Source organism: Gavia stellata, chromosome Z, assembly GCF_030936135.1.
Source record: "Gavia stellata isolate bGavSte3 chromosome Z, bGavSte3.hap2, whole genome shotgun sequence".
Taxonomy (NCBI): domain Eukaryota; kingdom Metazoa; phylum Chordata; class Aves; order Gaviiformes; family Gaviidae; genus Gavia; species Gavia stellata.
In genome coordinates, this window is record NC_082637.1 from 21,129,709 (window position 1) to 21,154,626 (window position 24,918).

Genomic DNA, 24,918 nt, shown 5'->3' on the forward strand with positions numbered 1-24,918 from the left:
CATTAAACTCTTTTGTTACAATTATTAGTTTCTAACTTTGAAGCATAATAGGAACTGACAGGTTCAAGTATTTGTCTTAAGTCTTAAAGTTGTTTTAGACTCTTGTTCTTCTGATCTTCAGGACTGTGTGTCTAGCATAAATCTACTATGGTTGGTCTGTTCTTGTGATTCTTATGGTATTTTGGATTAAGATGTCTCTTTTCTTGGTGGAATTTACTCCTTCAGATATTTAAATCCACTGTTTAAATATATGTTAGGTCCTCATTTTGTGAGGCAAAGCAAGCCAAGTCATTTTCTTAGACTTTTCTTGTCCCTGGTCACTGAAGTAGTTCATTGTTGCACCAAGTAAAATTTAAAATTTCTGTGCTGTTATTCTAAGTGTGATGTTACTTGTATCTTTTTCTGTCTTGATTTAAAAAAGAAAAATATGGTAGTGCAGGGAAAATTGACTGAATTGTTTAATATTTGTTTTCTTCATTTAATTTGATAAGCACAAGCTAAACTAATGACAGTCGTTTTAGTCCCATTTTTTGTTGTTTTTGTAGAGTTTGGGAGTTGACTCTAGGTGTTTTTTCTTACGCTTTTCACAGCAGTCTTGACTCCTGATTTATGCAGTGGCTTTCTGCTTCTCTTTTCTCAGTATGTTACTTTTTTTCTAAAACAGAGGCAATACATTGAATTTTCCCAAATGCTTTTCAGATGACACAAATAAGTTTGTTTAAAAAGTAGTGTTTCCAGCTGCTTTAAGACTGGTGAAAAATAGTTTCTGTCACAAAAGGACTTTATTGACTCAACCATAAAAAACCCCAGCCCAACCTTTTTTGGATGTTGGTGAAGCATACTTGGTGCAGTGTTCTTATTTCAGCTGCCAGTGTGGCTCAAAGTGGATGACTGACTTATATTTATGGCAGATCTCTTCATTGTACATCATTTGGAACCAGCTGTTCATTATTCCGTGGCATTCACTGCCTTGTTATTGAAGACCATACTTCACAAAACTATAGAATTAAATTTTATGTAATTGAATATTGGAATAATTACTGCATGTTACCTGAAACAAAATGGTTTACAGACTTCTTTCCCATTACCCCCCAAGAAGTAAAATTTAAGATCAGGTTTTTTTCTTTGCCCTAGACTATTATACTGTTCACAACACAGCAAAACGTAAATTTTACCTAAATTGAAGGGCTATGGAAGACTTTCTTTTCTGAAGTCACTACGCAGTACTTGAATCAGACACCAGAGGCTGTTGCTGAGATGAGACAGAATATTTTGACCAGTCTGATTAAAGAAATTTAAATGCATTTGAGTGTTAAAAGTATGAGGATAGCAGTATTTCAGTATCTTTTTCTTACGTTTCTAGAGTTGTACAGCTCTGCTTCAGTAATAGACAAACTGAGCCAAGATAGCTTTTATGACACTTTGGTTAAAGAATGGCAGATATATTTTAAGTTTGGGCTGCTAGTGAATGGTGACTTAAATATTCAGTGATGAATTTTGGGTCTACTCTTTTGTTACCGAGAGAGTTTCTGAAAGTAGTGGAACCCTGTTTGGATCTGTGGTGTTTACCTCAATAAGTTTACTTCTGATAGCTGTATTAATGCTGGGAATACAACAGCTGTTTTATTGGTGTTAGTGAACAGCAGTTGATCTATTGTGTGGTGTGTATGTAAGAGAAGGCTTGCTAGCAGACAAATGGGTTCTTCATGTCTGTCAGTATAATTAAAGCAGTTTCTTGTAAATGCTTGTATGGGAGCGTACTACTGACTTTTATTCTCTTCCAACACTTTAAATGTTTTTTCGGTTTTGGTGTTTTGTTTTGTTTTAATTTAAAAGTAGTCCTATGTTTCTGAAAGGCAGAAATGTTCTTCTAAAGTAAATTGCTGATCAATGTTACCTATTTGCCTTAGTGACTCCTCAGTCTTTGTAAAGGCAGCTGTTGTTTGATGTCAAGCTGGAAGGATGTGTCAAGTAAGTTTCTAAAGAAGTCTCTTCAGTATTTTTATTAATAACTTCAATCAAGAGATAGAGTGTATGCTTACTAAATTTGGAGATAGTACGAATGTGAATAGAGGTTGCAAGCGCTTTGGGGGACACAGAATGCAGAAACATCTCTGACTGCTGGGGATAGCTTAGGTAATGGACCTGAATAGCAGGAAAAAAGACTTAGGTCAGACCTGGTAGCATTTCTAGTGATTCGATGCATTGCAGAATAATGTGGTAGTTTCAGTTGTTGGTCTAACTTAAGCTGGAAAGCAAGCAAGGAGCAAACTCGTTTGGCAACCAAGCTGATCACCAGGGGTTTAAGCATAGTAAATCCTGCTTGTGGTAACAGAGTGGTCTTGCTGACATCCCATTCCCAGTTTTTGTGATCTGTTTTCAATTTACCAAAAGTGTCTTCCTGAGAACGAAGAGGATCTTAGAGCTGACAAATACTCGCCAGATCATCAAAACAGAGCTCATGCTTGTAATGAAAATGTTTTTATATTAAAATATATTCTGGGAGAAACTTGTTAGCAACATCAGAAAGGTAGCATCTGTATGAGTATTCATGAAGCCTGGTAAAACATGGAATTGGCAACTTAAAGCTGGGTAGGATATATACTCTAAAATACAGTTTTTAAAAAAAGGTGTTAATACTTGTTCTTTCCTGATCTGCTGTTAGTTTCCCAATTTAATTATGGCTAGGGTGTTTGTACCTATTAGAAGCTACTAAGGGTTAATAATGAGAATACTCGATTTTTCCCATGTCTAATTGCCAGACCAATAATACGTACAATCAGATGAGAGAAAGTGTTTTCTTGACTTTGGTGGTGTGGAGGTCAGTATCCTCAATAGTTGCTTTTCTTGGTAGTCTTTAACTGTAAACCTGTGAAATTGGTCTGGTAGTGTTCTAAACATGCATCTGTGCTTTTGTTACTGCTGTTCTTTTATCAAAACTAGCTGGAAGAATTAGTCCCAAAAGAGTTTTTCTTTTATTGGCTTGTTGAAATACACAGATACTCTGCTGCTGACATTGCACTCTGAGTGTTGTGTGGTTTTGGTCCAGGTCTCAATCTTTACCACTTTACTATACTGCTTTGTAGGAAAGGGATTAACTAATCTGACAGAATAGCACTATCAAAAACTTTAGAGCTTTTAGTTGAAGAATTGAGAACATGAGGAAGACTTGAATCTGCTTCTGGAATAATTTTTGTGGGAAGAAATACCCACCCAGTATCAGTGAGCTGTGGACAAAGCTCTGTTAAAAACACCTTTCCAGTCCTCGGGTACTTGGTGATCACCAAATCTCGCCTAAGCCCTTGATTTATGTACAAAAGGTAAAAGGTAGGGATGCTAGTCAGTTAAGAATAAACTCTTTTCATGGCAGCTGGATAAACAGTAGTGTTAGGAAGCTTGACTAGTTTTCTAAAAACAGTGAGGTGAATGTATTAAGAAATCACATTGTTAGTGCCTTTGTTGTCCCATACTTAATAGCTGATTCACCGATAACTTGGCAATACTTCCTGGATCCTTTGCTATGTTCTTATTTGGTGTAAATCTAGTATCTCCCTTTGTTTTTCAGACTGTAAGTGCCTTGGTCGGAAGATGATGATGATGATGTTGTACTGATCTTCCAGTATTGATACCTCTCTTGATCCTTTCTAAAGATTTCATGATTCTCCTGCTTGGAGATGAGAACTGTATCTGAGGGAAGGAGAAAACAAAAAATTTTTCTTGCTGCAGTCTGCTCACATTTAATTTGCTGTTTGTTAATTTAGCATCTCTTTGTATTAGTTCATCTGTAAACATATACCTTTTCCTGTTTCTATACCATTGCTGAACATGATTAATCAGTAAAAGTGCACTTGGTTCTTGTTAGAAAGAGAAGTCATTTTTGTGAAAGTTTTGTGACTCTAGAACTTCCTTCATTTATTTTTTACTAGTCTGACATAATTGGATTCTTCAGAAAATTTCTCTGAAATTTTTGTTGAGGTTAATTTAGGGGAGAGTGTTGGATGACTTCAACAGAATAATTTATAACAAATTATTTTGATGAGACATACCTTTAAACTTGTCTCTATTTAATGGTAGTAGATTCTGTGCATCTTACCTTACAGTTTAACTGTGATATTGGAGGTGCCTAAAAACCTAAGTATGAGCTCACAGCATAAAAAAGAACCGGCAGCTCAACTAAATGCAGTTTAATGCTTACAAATCTGTTAGACTTCCTTTTAGAAGCTGGAACATTCTCATCTGTCACTGGAAATCTGCAATAGTCTGGTTCAGGCCGGAATACAACAGTAATTATCAGTTATCAAGTTCAGATTCCACAGCTCTTTCTTACTCACCTTACAGCAGCCTTAGATTAAAGTGAACTACATCTATGCTCACTGACTAATAGATCTGGACTCTGTTGTGCAGAGATGTGGAATACATGTTTATTTGGGTCTCCCTATGAAATGTGTGTGAGTATTTGTTATGTTTTCACTAGAATTTCTGATAGTGTGTGTATAATACTTAAAATATTTTTGAATCATTGGCAATTTTGCAGTGTCTAGCTGCAGAGCACGATTAAGATTCCTTATAATTCAGGCAGTATTTCATCCATTTCTTTCCTTTCCGTGCTATAGTTCAGCTTCAGGTAATATAGTTCACATTGTCTTGCATTCTCTTGCTTATTGAGATATGTTTTCCTACCTGTGGGGAGAACATGGGAGAGAAAAAGTATTCCTGAGTTTTAATCTTAAGCCATTATTTTCTCTTGCCCATTTTCAATCTAGAGAATTTTACTAGATTTTGACAGTTTCTGGACATGTAGACTCTGTTTCCGTTGAATCTAGAGCTAATATGGGGTTTATGATGGCCCTGAGCGCCTATTTTTTTCATAAAGAACCTTAATATAGCCTTTGAGACTAACTTTTAGGGACTAATTAAAAAAATCAGCTTCTTCTAGGAAGCTAATGAAATACCTCCTGAAATCCATTTTAGATAGTATCAGAAAGTATTTCAACAAGCTAATTCTGCCACAGCTTTCTGGATCAGACCTTACACAAGATGCTTCATCCCATTTACAAGAGAATCACAGAATCACTAAGGTTGGAAAAGACCTGTAAGATCATCAAGTCCAACCTAAAAAAAACCAAAAAAACCCCCAAAAACCAACCCACCCAACACCACACAGCACCATGCCCATCAAGCCACATCCCACAATGCCACATCCACACGCTCCTTGAATACCTCCAGGGAGGGTGACTCTACCACGTCCCTGGGCAGCCTGTTCCAGTGTGTCACCACTCTCTCAGTAAAGAAATTTTTCCTAATATCTAGCCTGAACCTCCCCTGGCGCAACTTGAGGCCATTTCCTCTAGTCCTGTCACTAGTCACTTGGGAGAAGAGACCAACACCCACCTCTCTGCAACCCCCTTTCAGGTAATTGTAGAGAGTGATAAGGTCTCCCCTCAGCCTCCTCTTCTCCAGACTGAACAACCCCAGTTCCCTCAGCCGCTCCTCATCAGACTTGTGCTCCAGACCCCTCACCAGCTTCGTCGCCCTTCTCTGGACACGCTCCAGCACCTCAATGTCCTTCTTGTAGTGAGGGGCCCAAAACTGAACACAGTATTCGAGGTGCAGCCTCACCAGTGCTGAGTACAGGGGCACGATCACCTCCCTGCTCCTGCTGGCCACACTATTTCTGATACAGGCCAGGATGGCGTTGGCCTTCTTGGCCACCTGGGCACACTGCTGGCTCATCTTCAGCCGGCTGTCAGTCAACACCCCCAGGTCCTTTTCTGCGGGGGAGCTTTCCAGCCACTTGTCCCCAAGCCTGTAGCATTGCCTGGGATTGTTGTGGCCAAAGTGTAGAACCCGGCACTTGGCCTTATTGAACTTCATCCGGTTGGCCTCAGCCCATTGATCCAGCCTGTCCAGATCCCTCTGCAGAGCCTTCCTACCCTCCAGCAGGAAGTAAAGGGAGGAATGTTACAGTTGTATTTTCATGATACCTGCGATATATTTGATTAGTGTTACACTTTGGTAATAAAAGCACAAATATGATGCTATGAACAAGATGAGGATAGTTAGATTCTAAAGCAGATCTGTGTGAGAAAATAATACCAGAAAACAGAAGGGAAACAATGATCAAAATACCAGTGTAATCCTCTTGTAACATAAGGATCTGAAAAGTACTAATTTCTCCTTTTTCCAATTACAGGGACTTGCCATGAGGTGCTGAAGCCTTGTTTCACTGATTCGGAGAGACTGGACCTAAATGGCGCAGCATGACTTTGCTCCAGCCTGGCTTAATTTTCCTACTCCACCATCATCAACAAAGGTATGTTCTTTGTTCTTTTGAACAGTCATTCTCATTATTAGAGAAGTCTAAATGTCATAACCTCAATCACAGTAAAAATGCAAATCTCTTTATGAATAGGGTGATAGCAGATGATATCTAGCAAGTGTCGTTGTCGTGATTTAAGTAGTTGTACTGTGGTTGTCAAGCTCGGACCTCCAGTAGAGCTTTTTGCTTGAGCAGCTGAGTTTATGGAAGCAAGCATGTGCCTGGTCACATTATCAGAGCTGTTGTTGGATTAAGATTGCCTTCATCGGGAGTTTAAAATGAATTATTTTATTTTGTGCTAGAAGTACCAAGACAGAGGCATGTGCTTGATGTTCTTGCTTCTGATTTTGTTCTGTGTCCTATAAATTTTACGGAAGTGTTACTCTGTCATCCAAGTGATTAAAAAAAAATGCTTTTGAAATAGACATTCTGAAATGGCTCTTCAGTTGCTGGTGGAATGCTTGTTACTACTGGTGGGGTGCGGTGCTTTCAAGTAGTTGTGCATCTTCGCTCTGGTTGTTTCATCTAGACTACTGTTACTCACTTTATACAATGGGACAGTTAGCTTGGAAACAGGAAATAGCAATCTCTGAATCGTTAGGATTTGTAAATATTCTAGGAAGTCATGGGTATGTCTATCTCGTAAATGTTTCTTTATTTCTGGCCTATCCTCCTGCTCTTTCTTAATTTGTGCTAATGCAGAAGCAGATGCAGCACTGGATAGTCAAACTCCTGTCATCTGTTTCCCTATTTGTAGACCTGTCTTCTTCATTATAATCTTTTGAATGCAGTATCCATATCTGCAGCTATGAGAGTGGCATTGCACTACTTTAATGTATTTATGTAAGTTTCTTGCTGTATTTCGTGTCCATGGAAAATGTTTAGACTTTATAAACTTACGGAAATAGGCTTGTGCTATTGTTAAATGCACAGTTAGCTGTCAGTATAAGTTGTATTCCCATTGCTTTGCTTATATATGTCTACACACACATACATGCATGCATTTTTTGTGTCAGTTTGTTGAATGTTCTTATTCATATTGCTCTATTTATCTTTCTTCTACACTGACCTAGCTAGCTTCTTTGTTTAGTATAGTCTATCAGCAACTGTCAGTTGCTGTTCTGGGAACATCAGGCCTATATGTTCAGGATGGTTCCTGTGATCTGTTTGTTTTCATTCTACTGGATTTCTGATATATTCAACTCTCTTGGTATGCTTTTCCCAATTTAATATATTTTCAACTGGAAAAGTAGTCAGAGCTTAGTTTAATATGGTGTCACAAGTATGAAACAATCTTCACGTTTCAAGAATCTGCTAGAAAAGCTTTACCTGCATTCCTGAAGTGTCAATATAGCAAGATGAAAGTAAGTTCCAGAACTACTCCAGTACCACTCAAATATATCTGAGATATGGGTTGTTTTTGTCACCTCATTCCTGAATTGTGGGAAACTTAATTACAAGCATATGTTTTGGATCCTGTTCTCTTCCATGATTCTTCGCCTCAAGGAGTTTAGATAGACTTTCTTCCATCTCTTCCGAAAACTCTGTAATGGAGAAAGCATACAACTACAGTCCTTGTGCTTCATTGTTTGAAATGCAGCTTATTTCCTTGCGTTACCTCCTCCTTCAGTGATCATCATTCTGTGATATACAGCACATTTGGATATTAAACACTTGCAAAGTCTTTTTGGTCCTACCCGATGTGTAGTAATTCTTAGTTTACAGAGTAAGGCTTGTGCTGTCATTCCTCTACAAGACAGGTCTCAAATGTTGTGGCCTCCTGTCCTCTCCATTTCCTAGGACAGATAATTATTTCTGCTTCCTGTGTATCAACAAAGCTGCTGAAGAGAAGGGCAGATAAGAGGGATGGAGATGAAGAGGAAAGATGGGGTGAGGAAGGCAAGGTGTCTCATGTTTCATGCAGAATACATCTGGAGTGAGGCTATTGTATCAACAACATCTAGACTTGAGAAGAAGAAACTGAACTCTGCTTGGTCAGTTTTTACTTCCCTGAAGAGGCGCTTTCAGAAAATGCATCTTTAGGAGCTTGGTTTCCCCCCTTGATCCTGGGTAGCTGAGGCTTTTCCTTACACAGGTAAAGGCTAGCATTAGAAAAAACTGATGCCAGGAAGCTGGGATTGTGAATGAGTTTTCTTAATGTGACTGATCAGATTACAGCTTGGCTGATATCCATCTCACCTATTGCTGATGACTTCCTCTTGAGGATAAGCTTTTATATTGTCTCCCTGTCACTTATATAGCAAAGTCCACCTAAATAGCTGGGTATCCATTGCTCAGAAGCTTTTGTTCAGGTCTGGAACTACTATATTTGTGTCAGCGCAGTATTGCAGTTGGGCAGATGGAAATGAGAAGGTGTTGTGAATAGTGAAGCCAGCTTGGGATATGGATGAAACTTTTCAGGCAGGGTTGCTGTAAAACATCTATGGGGGGATTGCAGACAGACTGGTAAACTCAGTTTTTGCAAACTTACTTTTACTTCATGTTAAGCAATAAGATGACTTCTTATACTACAGAAATCTGTGTTGCTTTCTTTCTTGGCTGGCTGAACCTAGTCAGGTAATTTCTTAGCTTCCAGAAATTGCCAATAGATTTCCTGTTGATTACAAAGTTTACTGTCGTCTCTGCCACAGGAGGCTTGATAGACTGTTACCTCCATCATGTGGGGAAAATGCAAACTGCATCATCTTTGCACACAATTTAGACACTAGATTCATTAATCATGTACAACTCAAACGCTATATATAAAATGCTGTCAGTTATACTTTGTGAAAATGTGATTGTTCTTCAAATTTTGTACAAACAAAGGAAGTTAAACTCCAAAGGCAATGTTAGTTGTCATACATAAATGAACACCTGAAGCTATCTTCTAAAATTTCATCTATGATCAACAGATCTGGAGCTTTCTGAAATTTTTGGCAACTTACTCAAAATTTGTTTATAAGAATTTATTTTTTACTTAAATATTGAGATTCATTATGATAATTTTTGAACTACTTAGATCTTTTGATAGTTCCTTGTGGTTTTCTGTTTTTTCTCTCTCTCCAAGTTTGTCAAGGCAGTAATTCACTTCCCAGATCTCAAATTGAGAGGGCAATCCCTTTTCATTTGACTTCTGTACAGTTTGGAAATACATGCTTTGTATTTTAAACACATCTATTGCTTACTTGAGTTTGAATTTTAAGCAGTGAATTTTGAACAGCACCTTGAGCTCTGCTGGGGCATTGTCAGTAGAACTTGGGTATGTTCTGAATGTTACTCAGTCTGGACAGGAAGTGAGCTTCAGGCAGCGAAGTTGATACTTTGGGTGCACTAAAGTTGATACTCACAGGAATCATTAAGCTTAGCTTGCTGACATGGTACATTTCCACATAGCTGTGCATTTATACATTTGTAGCTCTTTTGGCTCTGGGACGTGTTGGATTTTTTGTACATGTGCAATACAGTGAACATATATGCGCACAGTAAGTCTGGGAGGGAAGGGGACTTCGCTTCATCTGCATTGAAAGCTGGCTGTGTGACAAGGAGGTGCTGGGTAACACAGCCCTCTGCTGTCGCTCACTGGGAGATGTGTGGTGTGAATAACAGTAAGGCTAAGCACTACTTTTGCAGAATGAAAATTTATTCTTGAATTTTTAACATGTAGCAAGTGAAAGAAACGTTATAGTCTTAAAATAGTAAAGCCAGATAGAAGTAACAGGGAAGACAGCTGCTGTAAGACATGATCTTTTTTGGTTTAATCCCCTTAGGTATGAGTTCTAGTCAGGATGCATTTTGATTTCTGAGTGCTATTTTCAAGATAAGGTTTTAGTTTATAAAGTAATTCCTACTGATATATTAAAGATTTATTTCTTTAAAATTTCTACAGTGCTTACTTACAGGCTGATAATTTGAAGTATATTTGTGAATCTGTACACTTCTGATGCTAGGTTTTATTTGTATTTCATAACTAGTTGCATTTGCCTTATTAAGTTATAATGACAAGACTAATAAAATTGGCCATTTTGGGGCACAGCTGCCTCTGGTGGAAGCGACTCCTTGCTTTCTATGGAATCCACATATGTAGTCTCTGACCACCCAAATTAAGATCCTAGACTTCTTTTGTGCCTTCCAAACTGTGATCTGATGTCCTTTCTTACCTTTTTTTATGTTTCCTCTGCTGCAACATGTCACTTGTGCTCTGTTCTGCTGCCAAAACAAAATAGACACCTGGGTTTTTTACCTTGTGTCACAAGCATGGTCCTCAGTGCTGTTTCAGTGTGCTGGAGCAGAAGATAAAGCTTCCATTTTGCTAGCATGGGAGATGATGACATAGCTCTGAACATATGCATACCTGGGAATGCTGCATTGTCTGTCTTTCAAAGTCCTTTTAAAAATGAATTGTGTATACCATGAGTAACGTGCATGTTACAGTTCTGATAATTCAGTTTTGTTATTAATCAGATATCTCAGGTCTACCACTTGTGCTCCTTTACAGTCATCACTGAACTTCGAGAAACATTCTGAAAATTTTTCGTGGACAGAGAATCGTTATGAAGCAAATCGCAGAAGACACAACTCTTCAGATGGGTTTGATCATAACATTGGACGACCTAATGGAGGTATAATTTAGCTTTCGTGTAACACTTTGAATAAGTTTATATCATTGCTTTGTAGCAGTCTAGCTGGAAAAAAAAAGTCTGATGATAACAGCTCTTCTATGCTAAATACTTATTCTGCAGTAAAATAGAGGTAATGGAGAGACAGGTCTTCTGGGAGAGGATGTGATGACTAAGGGTTGGTTAAAGTAGTGTGATTCCAAGTGTATTTCTCTCTTAAGAAGAATAAGAGTGTCGAGTTAATATTCTAGCCAACAACATATAAATGAGCAGCCAGAAAAAGAGATTGACTTGTCTTAATGTTGGACTACTATCCTCTTTCTCTGGCAGTGTTTTGTAAGATTCTTCCCTGCTGCTTATGTGAATGAAAACTTAAGTTTACTATGCTGTCACATCCCAGAGTGTAGAGCTGCTGCCTTAACTTCTCTAACAATAGAATATTCTTTTAAAATTGTATGTAATTACATTTCTTTAAAATTTAAAAATCTAAGGGCATTTTGGGAGAAAAGAGAAGAATGGTTGGCGTTCACAAGGCAGAAATGGTACAGGAAATATAAACAATCGTGGGGGATACAATGGTGGAGGTTCCCGCGCTCGTACCAGCACTTTTCACTGTGGAAAAGGCCAAGGACTTCATGAAAACAATGTACCTGACAATGAAAGTGGGAAAAAGGAAGACAAAGAAGTACCCAAACAGTTTGAGGCTGAGGATTTTGTAAGTTAATTGTAATTATAATAAACAAGGTTTCATTGTTTCTGCGAGTGCCATTTTGTCCATTACAAGCTACTTCATGAGATTTCACCAGTTTCAGATCATCATATAAGGGATCACCCTTCCCATAGGTAAGAGGGTGTTAGTCATTTGTCCACTAACTTATTTCTCCTTTTTTATCTAGTTTTTATCCTTATATATTTATTATTATCACTGAAGTGTTTAAATGAAACTGCAGTTGAGTTCCAGTTTACTGTGGTATGTGTATATTAAATTCTACACAGTTACCTTACTGGAAATCTGAAGTACTAACAAAGTGATCTTTCTAGCAATGGCCCTTTGAGATCCCATGCTTCAACCTAGAATTGTAGGATGTAAGAGGAAGGGTGAACTTCCTTGTTGAAGAACCATACATTGCTGTTTATTGCTTTCTCTGGACAGATCATGTAATGGTATTGACTGCTGCCTGAGATGTTTTGTTGGAGAAGAGAAACAAATGAGCATTGACCTATTTGTGTCGCAAGGGAAAGTGTCTAGTCTGTCTCCATTTAAAAATCTTTGACAGCAGAGATATTATTGTGATTCTTTATTTCACTGGTCCCAGAATTCAAGACTTATTTTTTTAATAATGATAAAACTTTACTTTCAGCCATCTTTGAACCCTGAATATGAGAGGGAACCAAACCAGAATAAATCTTTAGCTGCAGGTGTGTGGGGTAAGTATTTTTGATGTTTTTAAATATAAAAATGTAGCAGAGATCTGAAGTTGTTTTATTTGAAACACAGGAAGTTGAGGAAACTTCAATACTATTACAATGTAAGTATCTTTTTGTTAGAGAGGTAACAGTTCTATTTGAATATCAATCTGTTGGTCTGTAGATGCAGCCACAACTGGGATTCTGTCTCAGAACAAGTACACATCAGTTTTGTAAAGTTGTCAAGAATTTATCTTCACTTTTATTTTCAAGGGGAAATGCAATGAAGGTGGGTCACCTAAACTAGTGATGTGATTGCTAGCAGATCACTAGTCAGAATGCTTCTGACTGATCAGAGCTGTTGGAAGAGTTTGGAGAGAAACCTGGGAGGGCTGGGAAGAGCAGGTTAGCTTGCAGAGGTTTAAGGTCTCTTCCTGGAAGCAAATGTCTTAGTTGTGTTTACAAATTACTTGTTACAAGTCCGATCTTGAGAGTGGGCCTTGAACTGGACTGTAGCCTGGGATTGTGTTCTCATCTCTACCTGATAAAATTTGGCTACCACTTGATATTCTGTGGGCTTTATGTAGTCAAGTGTTCACTCTTAAGAAAGTGGCAGCTTTAGGTTGCCCAGGTTTTAAAGTAATAAACTTACTCAAAGTAAGAACCTTTCTCTTTATGAAGAAATAACTTTAATTAAAACTAAAAGCTACTACTTAAACTGTTGCTAATACTGAGATCTGAAACTTGTTGCTCATTTTAAATGGTGCTTTAATTTGCTGATTCTTTTTCTCATACTTCCCCAGTATGTTTTGCACTCTTAGGTTACACTAGATGTAGGCCAACTGCTTTCTGGTTTTCTGTGTTTAGCAGCTTTCATGTGAAAGTCAGGAAATACAGTTCTCTTTTATTGAAAGAGCAACAATAACTACATTCTTTCCTAACCAAGTTTGGAAAAATAACATAGCAATTTACGCGTTTTACAACCTTTGCAGCACTCTGTCTGTGGCTGCTGCATGATGTGGCTCAGTATGATCTGAAGGACGGCAAGTTTTCCAGGCTTTTTGGATATCACTCTTCACAAGCAAAGGAAGGAACAATTCTTCTACCTACATAAAATCATAGGATGATTTGGTTTGGAAGGGACCTTTAAAAATCACCTAGTCCAACCTGTAAGCTGCAGTGCAGTGGCTTGTTACAGCTTACAGCTTGGTATCTTACTTTATTGCAGCTCTGCTATTGCAAACTGAAATTAAGGCTATTATTATTCCCTTTTAAAGGAAACAATATTGAGGACAGGAGGAATGTTACCATCCCCTTCTAATGCCTGTTATAAATGTATGCTTCTGTTAGATTCCATTTTACCTTGTGTATATGTGATGGGAGCATGTGAGTATTATGAAAAGTCTTTTCGTTAAAGTTTAGTGAGAGCAAAGTATACAGATATCGCGAATGTTTTGTAACATCTACCTGCTAAACAAAGCTAAAGTCACTTACACTTCTAAGATAGAGTTTTTTAAACATAGGATGTGGTGACTTTGGCTGTGAAGTAGGAATGCTTGCAGGGAGAGGAGATATCTTGGAAGAGGATGTTAATGCAGCAGTGGAATGCATGTGCAAAAAATAATGAAAGTATTTTTTTCACTTTTTGAGAATTTTAGAACTGGTTTTAATAGGTGTTCTTTAAAACTGTTAAATGTCAGTTACTTAGTATCACAGTGGACTGTATGTCTCTGAATTAGCGCTCTCTTGAACATGGAAATGTTGTAATCTTCAGATGTTCTGTTATGCCCATCTGAGGCATGGAGATAGAGAAACTGGTCATTGCCATAGAGAAACTGGTCTAGAGTAGTGCACATCTCTTGTCTTGTGTTTATAGTATCTTGGTGCGGAGCATTTGGCTCTAAACTGAGCTGTTAATAAATACGTAAGTTATTATTCTTTTCATAACCATAAAGGGAAAGACGAAAACCATAATCTCTTTGAAAATTAGGTAACTATCAACGACTAATAGTATTTGGATTTTAGATTTGCAAATGAGAGTTGTGTAGCTGGCTTCTTTGAAGAATATCTTTACTTTCCAAAAGTAAAATTCCTGCATTGCCAAGTGAAATATTTTACAAATGGTCGTTGTAGAAAATGGAGCAGAACCTGTGTTTATCCAGGTTTGTACAGTGTTTTATTTGTGGAACTAATAGTGGACTAAGTTCCTGATTTATGCCTGTTTGCTGTGGACCATATGGCTATCCCATACCTTATGAACTAGAAACTTAAGATTGTATACACATGCACGTATGTGTATATATATACACTTCTACTTTTTTTCCAGAGTACCCTTTGAATCCTAAATCTAGATCTCCAAGAATGCTGGTCATTAAAAAGGGCAGTACAAAAGAACTGCAGATATCTGGATTCCCAGTAGTAGGAAGTCTTCATTCACAGCCGGTAAGGAATGGAACTGGCACAAGTGTTTATAAAGGATTAGTCCCTAAACCTGTCACTCCACCCGCAAAGGTGAGTCTTGGATACCAGTAGCATGAACAACATGCTGAAAAAAATTATGCTGTAATTCTGAATTTGCTTATTTCACTCCTGAGAGTACTATTCCTAGGTTATTAGGCTTTCAACTCTTGCTAAATGCAGCACACCCCAAAAGTGAATGGAAAACCTTTTTCTCATTTTTCTTTTTAAACTATACTGTAATTGGATCTCTCTTTGCTTCTTTCTTACGTTTTTTTGAGAAGTACAAGAGCTGTCCAAGTGAGAGTGAAAAGTATGTTTTTAACTTATGAAATAGCAATGCCTTTTGTATATATGATTTTAACAGAAGAATAGATATCTAGTGGAGAGATACAGTTACCATAAAAATACCTTCAGCATTTATCCCAATTATTGATAGAGATGATGTTGCAACCTGTTAGTGTTATTCTGGTCCCTTCCCAAAAGCAACTTTCCGTGTTCATCTCTTGATTTTTGTTTCAGGATTTTTTCTGTGCTCCTGAGAGCATATAATGGAGTAGTTCTTAACTCTCTAACATTCTACAAAAAAACAATACTTTCAGCTCTTGGAGAGTCATATTTTGATTCTTAATACCTCAAATATGAGAGTCTTAATAGTTTTAAAATTTTAGTCTTTATATAACAAGTGTAAAACAATATTTGTGAGCGAATGAATTGCTCATAAACAGTCTCTTTTCCACAAGAAAACAAGTGTTTGCACTTGTTTGTAGGCATGATTTGCTTTTGCTTAATAATTTTTTTGAACATTCCTGAAAAGAATTCTATGGTAGTTAATGACTCTTTAAATTTCTGTTCAAATTTTTGTTTAGCCTACACAGTGGAAAAGCCAAGCAAAAGAAAATAAACTTGGGAATCCATTTCCTCATGAATCTACATATAGTGTTGGCACTTTCAGTCCTTTCAAATCAACTGCCAAGGCATTTGCTGTATCACAGAATTCAGTGAAAGAGGTAAAGCAATGTCTAGTTTTTATCAAATCTATAAAACATTTAATTTGGTTAGATAAGGGGATCAGTAAGTTTTATGCAGAATTGTATTAAATATGTTTTTTTGGAAGTTAACGTGTGAGAAATGTGGAAGGCACATCACTGGCCATTACTGCACAATTTGCTTTGTAGGTTTGATTTGGAGTAAAAATGGTGCATTAGAAAGTATAACCTGATAGGTTTAAGCTTCAAAACTGCTAATGGTATGAGACACTTCAGAAGGTCCACTGTTCATTAGCAGTGCTCCATAAACCTGCATCACTCGGTTTACATGTAAGAACTATATATACTGAAATGCAGTATCTTCCCTCTGCTTTTGACTGTGGATATGTGAAACCTGAAACTATAGGTGCCAGGGAGTCTTTTTGTCTTTCATTCAGTCTTCTAAATGAACAAACTTCTAATATACTTTCTTTTTTTTGACTTCCTACATTAGTGTAATCGGTCAAATTCTTCATCCCCTGTTGACAAAGTTGGTCAGCCTCGTTTAACAAAATTGACAAGAATGCGGACTGATAAGAAGAGTGAGTTTTTGAAAGCATTGAAACGAGATAGAGTGGAAGAGGAACATGAAGACGAGAATCATGCTGGGCAAGAGAAGGTAGTTTTCTTCATACCTATCGTAGATCCAGCAATAGTAGTTTTCCCATGGACTATGAACTACGTTATATTTTGCTGTAAACAGCTGTTAAGTCATGGTCTTGGATCTCTAAATGAAGGAGAGGAATTATGTTTTGATAAATTTAAAGTTGTTCCAAGTACTACTCTTCCTCCAGTGCTTCTTGGTAGTTTCTTTTTTTCTTTCTTCAGTATCTGTTTATACGTGTTAATAACTTAGGTACATCTGTGCCTTTAGCAACAATTAAAAGAATAAAATAGGCTTAGTACGCTAACCTAATCACAGAATCATTTAGGTTGGAAAACACCTTTAAGATCATTGAGTCCAACCATAAACCTAACACTGCCAAGTCCACCACTAAACCATGTCCCTAAGTCCTACATCTACACGTTTTTTAAATACCTCCAGGGATGGTGACTCAACCACCTCCTTGGGCAGCCTTTTCCAATGCTTGATAACCTTTTCAGTGGAGAAGTTTTTCCTAATATCCAATCTAAACCTCCCCTGGTACAACTTCAGGCCTTTTCCTCTTGTCCTATCACTTGTCACTTGGGAAAAGAGACCGACACCCACCTCTCTGCAATCCCCTTTCAGGTAATTGTAGAGAGTGTTAAGGTGTCCCCTCAGCCTCCTCTTCTCCAGGCTAAACAACCCCAGTCCCCTCAGCCGCTCCTCATAAGACCTGTTCTCTAGACCGCTCACCAGCTTTGTTGCCCTTCTCTGGACACGCTGCAGCACCTCAATGTCTGTCTTTTAGTGAATACAGTATTTGAGGTGTGGCCTCACTGGTGCCGAGTAAAAAGGTACAATCACTTCCGTACTCCTGCTGGCCACACTACCTCTGATACAGGCCAGGATGCTGATGGCTGCCTTGGCCACCTGGGCACACTGCTGGCTCATCTTCAGCCGGGTGTCGATCAACACCCCCAGGTCCTTTTCTGCGGGGCAGCTTTCCAGCCACTCGTCCCCAAGCCTGTAGCATTGCCTGGGATTGTTGTGGCCAAAGTGTAGAACCCGGCACTTGGCCTTGTTGAACTTCATCCGGTTGGCCTCAGCCCATTGATCCAGCCTGTCCAGATCCCTCTGCAGAGCCTTCCTACCCTCCAGCAGATCAACACTCCTGCCCAACTTGGTGTTGTCTGCAAACTTACTGAGGGTGCACTTGATGCCCTCATCCAGATCATTGATAAAGATATTAAACAGAACTGGCCCCAGTACTGAGCCCTGGGAAACACCACTTGTGACCGGCCACCAACTGGATTTCACTCCATTCACCACAACTCTTTGGGCCCGGCCATCCAGCCATTTTTTTACCCAGCGAAAAGTGCACCCATCCAAGCCATGAGCAGTCAGTTCCTCCAGGAGAATGCTGTAGGAAATGGTGTCAAAAGCTTTACTAAAGTGTACATGGCCAATATCAACAGCCTTTCCCTTACCCACTAAGCGGGTCACCTTGTCATAGGAGTAGATCAGGTTAGTCAGGACCTGCCTTTCCTGAACCCTGAAAAGTTTAGGAAAAAAAAAAGAAAAGATTAGACTGGGCCTGATCACGTGGTTGTCCTGTATGTCCCGTATATTGCTATTTCAGGCAAAATAAAATTTGCTGTAATGGGCCTGTACAACTTAACTGTATGTGTGAGTTAAAGGTCTGCATCTTTCCATTAGGCGTTCTGTGGCTGAGCACCCTGAGATGGGTGTTGCAGGTAATATTGTTCATGTGTGTTAAGGAATAAACAAAGACTTTGATTTAAGATTAAAAAGATGCTGGGGAAACACACTCTAGAGCTTCAGAATTCTGAAAGTAGTACATGAACTTGGTGGGGGTTTTGCTTCCTGAATTTGTCTTGAGTTCATAATATCTTTATGATACATATGTCAAATGCATTTGGTTGTCCCATTGTATACAGCAGATTTTCAGAAGCAAGTGTATTTAAAAAAAAAAAAAAAGGCTTTTAGTAGTGGGAACTTGTAATGGTGTTGGACAGGTGTATGTAACACGTAGCCTGGAGTAGTTGTTGGTAAGTGCATGCTTCCTTTTCCCTGCTGTTGCTGTTTCACTAACAGGTCTGAAAAGATCTTAAACCATGTAACTAATAGTTGTCCTACTTCCAACATTCATTTTAATGATCATCAGTAGAAGACATGGTGTCCAACTGAGTGGATGGAGAGATAACTGCCCAACAGTCTTCTGTAACACAATCCTGTTGATGGAACTTTAAGGCTTGCAGTAACAGATTTCACCTCTGAAATAATGAGACAAATCATAATCAGCAGCTGAATCATGCTGGGAAGAAGCTATTTTGCCCTCTATATATTAAAATTGTTTAATATTTATATGAATTTTGTTTGATAATATGAGGTGCATTCTTCAGGTGTATGACTTAACAGCCGAATATATGTTTACTGGGATACTTGTTCTTCATAAAGTCTTGCTGAGCATTCTAAAACTTAAGGAAGCAGACAACACTAAGAATGGGAGGGAAATGATGATGATGGTCTTGATCCTGGACTCTGAAGTATGGTTTCTTACAAGTGCGGAACTGGCTGATGGAATGATTGCCTTCTGCTATGGATAATGCTCTCATATGCCCAGTTTAGGGATTTTGTTGTCAAAAAGGTGTTAAGTAGATAATGATTGTACTCTCCTCTTTGTTTTTACAGTTGGTAAGACTTCTGAGGCTGTTGGGCTCATTACTGAATAGGAATTACAGGTTGCTGAATGAGTGGAATAAAAAGAAACATCTCTGGTTCATAGGATTAAAGAGCCTTTAATATTTGAGTGAGCCTGAACAGTTTGCTTTCTAAATAAACTTTCTTCCTAGTTCTTATTTCATGGCTAGTAAGTTACAGTTGCTGTTAGCAACAGCCTGAGAAGCTGTGGTGAGTGCAAGTGTGTAGGGGAAGTTGTCTGAATTTAAAGAGCAGTATCCAGTGTTTCTGAACTTGTGGCAGATGAATTTGCTGGTTGAGGTATGGTGGCTGTGGCCTGCCCCTTATACTAAGTAAACTTCGGGACTCTTACGCTTTCAAACTTCTGACACACACAGCTCTGATACTTAATTAGGAACATAGATTGTAAGTTCAACAGATAACTTGTTATTTCTGTAAATATGAAAGGCAGTTTAAATAAGTTTGAATTTTAAGATATGTTTGGAACTTTTTTCTACAAAGTTTGAGGCAGAGCGTGGGAGTTGCTTTCTGCATTACTTGATCAGTGGCATAAATTAAGATTTTTGTAGTATCCAGGTATTGCAAACTCTAGAAGTATGAATAGAAGTACCCTGAAGTAATATAGAGTGTCTCCATTTAAACTTAATTTAAATTAAACTGAATCACTGAATTGCAGCACTTGCAGACATTTACTTGTGAATGGAATTTACTTTTAAACTTTGTAATATATAATTATTTTTAACAGGATGATGAGTCTTTTAACTTGCGTAACAGCAACAGTCCTCATCATGAGAGAGATATAAACCGAAACTTTGAAAATGAAATTCCACAGGAGAATGGCAATGCTTCAATTACATCTCAACAGATCATTCGATCTTCAGCTTTCCCTCAGGCAGATGTTCTTTCAAGCTCACTTGAGGCAGAGCATAGGTATGTACTTCATATAATATAAAGAGTGTTCCTTCATGGTAAGTGAGCATGTCATAAATACTTACTAGTTCAGAAGTTAGAATCTGAAAACTGAGGACTCATAAAATGTTTAATGAGCTCCACTGAGTTTTTCCTCATTGTTAAAATAATTAATTATTTCTGTAGCTGACTAGTTGACACTGTCAGTGATATCACAAGACAACGTACTGGAAAGGGAGAAAGTAACTTCAAAAAAGGTTTGAAACAATTCTAGTATCTCATAAAAGTAACTGCAGTAGCAACTGGTAGAGATGAGAATGACACTGCTGGGAAATCACAACTCAGTCTGGAGATGAGCTTGTCATGAGCTCTGTCAGATTCTTACTGTTTCTGGCAGCTACAGAATTACAGTGATAGATGAGACAATTTCTTTTTTAGTGATAGATTATACGTATACATTGGACTAGAGAACTTTTGCTTTTGCAGTACCTGCAGAGGAAACTTCTATGACCTCTTATCCCTCGTGAGTATGAAGAATGAAATGCACCCTGCTCTGTTCCTTTTTTTCCCACTGCTGGCTGTGGAGACAGAAATCTTTGGCCACTAGCGGCTGCTGCTGATGATTTTTTGACTAGAAGATAGGAGTGAAATCTAACTCTCATTTTTCAATTCAAATGACTTTGAGTGGCCTTCATAGGGTTTCTGAGCAAGTGCCTTTCCTTTCTGGTATCCCAGAGAGGCTGTGTCTCCATACTGTCCCAGCCATTTGGCTGTGACCTGTGCACGCATGTAGACAGATGGAATGATAAGCCTTTTTGTGGAAAATTGAACTTGAAGTGACCAACTTAACTCACAGGATACTTAAGCATACCTAGTAACAGTATTGGCACATCTTGTACAAAATACATCTTGGGCTTCTCTTCTTCTGCTGGGGGAGTTGACACCAACAGGATGGCTGCATGTTGACAAGTCTGCTAACCTGAAGTTGAATTTTTTTACATAGTTCACACTTTTAACCATTCTAGAAGCCTAGTGTCTTTTTAAAGGGACAGTGGTCCTGCTAACTTTAGGCAATGTTGCTTAAAAGTTAATTAGCCATTGCCCTAAATTTTATTTACATTAACAGGAGGTCTGTAACTATTAACTTTATTGTACTTAATACTATTAACATCTTAGATTACTTGGAGTAAAACTTTCTAACTCAAGTTACTGTTGCCAGAAATATAACTATATTTGCGAATCTTTTTCTGTATGTCTATGCAAATGCACGTAGTCTCGTAAAAGAGAGTTTTGGATGACTTGCATATTCTTCCTGCTGCTTCCTGAGGATTTAATTGCTGCTGTCTGTCACATTGTCCAATTTGGTCCAAATACTACAGATGATGTAACTTCCATTTCTGTTACTGTTCTGTTAACTTTTTTAAACAAAGCAGTGCTGTTCTCCCCTTCTCCTTTTACAATTCCAGGCATTTATTATGGTTTTAACAACAGTCACTGGTGTCATTGGTCACCTACAAGTTTGCCCAATGCACATCCATTTTAGTGGGACCTAGAGTTCTTTGTGGGGAGGGTTATGTTGAAGGGCATTTTTTGCTGACATCTGGCTAAATGAAGTACCTGGCACATGACATCAGCTGTGAGTTTGTCTTACTTCCCTGTTTTAATATATTCACCATTCTTCAGTTCTAAGTGTCACTTTCTTATGTCAGTTCTGGCATATACTTTACAAACCTCTTTATTTTTTGTGAAATAGCTTTAACCTCCTTTAACATTTGAGGTCAGCAGGCATATGGTTTGCATGAAGAAGGTACTAATTCTTTTGGCAAAAACTTTGCAGCAAGAGAGCTTACTGTTTTCATTGTTAAATGTCACGGTGCCTTCACTCTCAGATAACCCCTGTTTCTACAGCATCTTCACATGTAAAACCGCTTTCTTCCTGCTCAGATACTGCTGTCCCACTTTTGGCACTAGCTAAAACACATTGGTTATTGCGTCTTTTGGACATCTCAAGCTTAGTCACGAGAGGAATCTGTCTCGTTTCTTTTCCTCCCCTCATCCCAAAACTCACTCCTAGTTTTAGTCTGTCTATGCTGAAATACCAGCATCTGTTGTTGGGTGAGATTCAGTTGCAAAGAAGCCTGTCCTGGCTCTGACTTTAGCATGTGCTAGAAAAAAAAAGAAACTACATGAGGCCATTGCATCCTGAATTGGTTCCCATAGAGGGAATCCACCAGCATTCATCATGGCTGCTCTGTTATCCAGGAAAATCACAGAATCACTACAGTTGGAAAAGACCTGTAAGATCATCAAGTCCAACCTGAAAAAAAAAAAAACAAACCAAAAAAAACCAAAAAAACCCAAAAAAACAAAAAAAACCCAACCCCACAAACAACCCACGTAAGCCAACCACCACACAACAACAACAAGGCACAACACACCCTCCAGGGAGGGTGACTCTACCACCTCCCTGGGCAGCCTATTCCAATGTTTCACTACTCTCTCGGTAAAGAACTTTTTCCTAATATCTAGCCTGAACCTCCCCTGGCGCAACTTGAGGCCATTTCCTCTAGTCCTGTCACTAGTCACTTGGGAGAAGAGACCAACACCCACCTCTCTGCAACCCCCCTTCAGGTAGTTGTAGAGAGCGATAAGGTCTCCCCTCAGCCTCCTCTTCTCCAGACTGAACAACCCCAGCTCCCTCAGCCGCTCCTCATAAGACTTGTGCTCCAGACCCCTCACCAGCTTTGTCGCCCTTCTCTGGACACGCTCCAGCACCTCAATGTCTTTCTTGTAGTGAGGGGCCCAAAACTGAACACAGTATTCGAGGTGCGGCCTCACCAGCACCGAGTACAGAGGCATGATCACCTCCCTGCTCCTGCTGGCCACACCATTTCTGATACAAGCCAGGATGCCGTTGGCCTTCTTGGCCACCTGGGCACACTGCTGGCTCATATTCAGCCGGGTGTCGATCAACACCCCCAGGTCCTTTTCTGCGGGGCAGCTTTCCAGCCACTCATCCCCAAGCCTGTAGCATTGCCTGGGGTTGTTGTGGCCAAAGTGTAGAACCCGGCACTTGGCCTTATTGAACTTCATCCGGTTGGTCTCAGCCCATCGATCCAGCCTGTCCAGATCCCTCTGCAGAGCCTTCCTACCCTCGAGCAGATCAACACTCCTGCCCAACTTGGTGTCGTCTGCAAACTTGCTGAGGGTGCACTCTATCCCCTCATCCAGATCATCAATGAAGACATTAAACAAGACCGGCCCCAAAACTGAGCCCTGGGGGACTCCGCTTGTGACCGGCCGCCAGCTGGATTTCACCCCATTCACTACAACTCTCTGGGCTCGGCCATCCAGCCAGTTTTTTACCCAGCGAAGAGTGTACCTGTCTAAACCACAGGCCGCCAGCTTCTCTAGGAGAATACTGTGGGGAACAGTGTCAAAGGCTTTGCTGAAGTCCAGGTAGACAACATCAACAGCCTTCCCCTCATCCACTAGGCGGGTCACCTGGTCATAGAAGGAGATCAGGTTGGTCAAGCAGGACCTGCCCTTCATGAACCTGTGCTGGCTTGGCCTGATCCCTTGGTTATCCTGCACGTGTCCCGTGAGCGCCCTCAAGATGAACCTCTCCATAACCTTCCCCGGCACCGAGGTCAGGCTGACAGGCCTGTAGTTCCCCGGATCCTCCTTCCGACCCTTCTTGTAGATGGGCGTCACGTTGGCAAGCCTCCAGTCATCCGGGACCTCCCCCGTTGACCAGGACTGTTGATAAATGATGGAGAGTGGCTTGGCAAGCTCCTCCGCCAGCTCCCTCAGCACCCTTGGGTGGATGCCATCAGGCCCCATAGACTTATGAGTCTCCAGGTGGCATAGCAGGTCGTTAACTGCTTCCTCCTGGATCATGGGGAGCCTATTTTGCTCTCCATCCCTGTCATCCAGCTCAGGGAGACGGATACCCTGAGGATACCTGGTGTGGCTGTTAAAGACTGAGGCGAAGAAGGCATTAAGTACCTCAGCCTTTTCCTCATCCTTCGTGACAATGTTCCCCGACGCATCCAGTAGAGGATGGAGATCCTCCTTGGCTCTCTTTTTGTTGTTAATGTATTTATAGAAGCTTTTTTTGTTGTCCTTCACGACCGTGGCCAGGTTGAGCTCTAGCTGGGCTTTCGCCTTCCTAATTCCCTCCCTGCATGACCTAACGAGGTCCTTGTATTCTTCTTCACTTGCCTGCCCCTTTTTCCAGAGGTGGTAAGTTCTCTTTTTTTCCCCGAGCCTCAGCATAAGCTCCTTGTTCAGCCAGGCCGGCCGTCTTCCCCGCCGGCTCTTCTTACGGCACAGGGGCACTGCCTGCTCCTGCGCCTTCAAGATTTCCTTCTTGAAGAAGGTCCAGCCTTCCTGGGCCCCTTTGCCCTTCAGGACCGTCTCCCAAGGGACCCTCCCGACCAGTGTCCTGAACAGGGCAAAGTCTGCCCTCCGGAAGTCCATGGTAGCGGTATTGCTCACCCGCCTCCTTACTTGGCTAAAAATTGCAAACTCTATCATTTCATGGTCGCTAAGCCCCAGACGGCCTCCGACCTTCACTTCTCCCACCAGACCCTCTCTGTTCGTAAACAGCAGGTCAAGCAGGGCACCTTCCCTTGTAGGCTCGCTTACCAGCTGCGTCAGGAAGTTATCTTCTACACACTCGAGGAACCTCCGGGACTGTTTCCTCTTAGCTGTGTTGTACTTCCAGCAGACATCCGGTAAGTTGAAGTCCCCCACAAGAGCAAGGGCTTGCGACTGTGAGACTTCTGCCAGTCGCTTGTAGAACGCTTCATCAGCTTCTACGCCCTGGTCGGGTGGTCTATAAAAAAAAAACCTGCAGATTTCCTCAGTATG

General features: G+C 39.9%; 1 protein-coding gene across 3 annotated transcripts in view; it reads left to right on the forward strand.

The window, feature by feature from the left end:
- GPBP1 (GC-rich promoter binding protein 1) overlaps positions 1-24,918 on the forward strand; it is a 39,000-nt gene that overhangs the window by 12,055 nt on the left and 2,027 nt on the right. Inside the window, exons 4-12 of one of the 3 annotated variants that reach the window (XM_059833335.1) lie at positions 6,194-6,313; positions 10,815-10,938; positions 11,427-11,650; positions 12,297-12,363; positions 14,669-14,853; positions 15,669-15,809; positions 16,282-16,446; positions 19,880-20,064; positions 20,530-20,997. In XM_059833335.1, coding sequence (XP_059689318.1) covers positions 6,251-6,313; positions 10,815-10,938; positions 11,427-11,650; positions 12,297-12,363; positions 14,669-14,853; positions 15,669-15,809; positions 16,282-16,446; positions 19,880-20,064; positions 20,530-20,650 — 1,275 coding nt within the window. In that variant the 5' untranslated portion in view covers positions 6,194-6,250 and the 3' untranslated portion in view covers positions 20,651-20,997. Of the gene's footprint in view, positions 1-6,193; positions 6,314-10,814; positions 10,939-11,426; positions 11,651-12,296; positions 12,364-14,668; positions 14,854-15,668; positions 15,810-16,281; positions 16,447-19,879; positions 20,065-20,529; positions 20,998-24,918 lie in introns of those variants that run through there. The other 2 variants (XM_059833333.1, XM_059833334.1) reach the window with 2 other exon arrangements.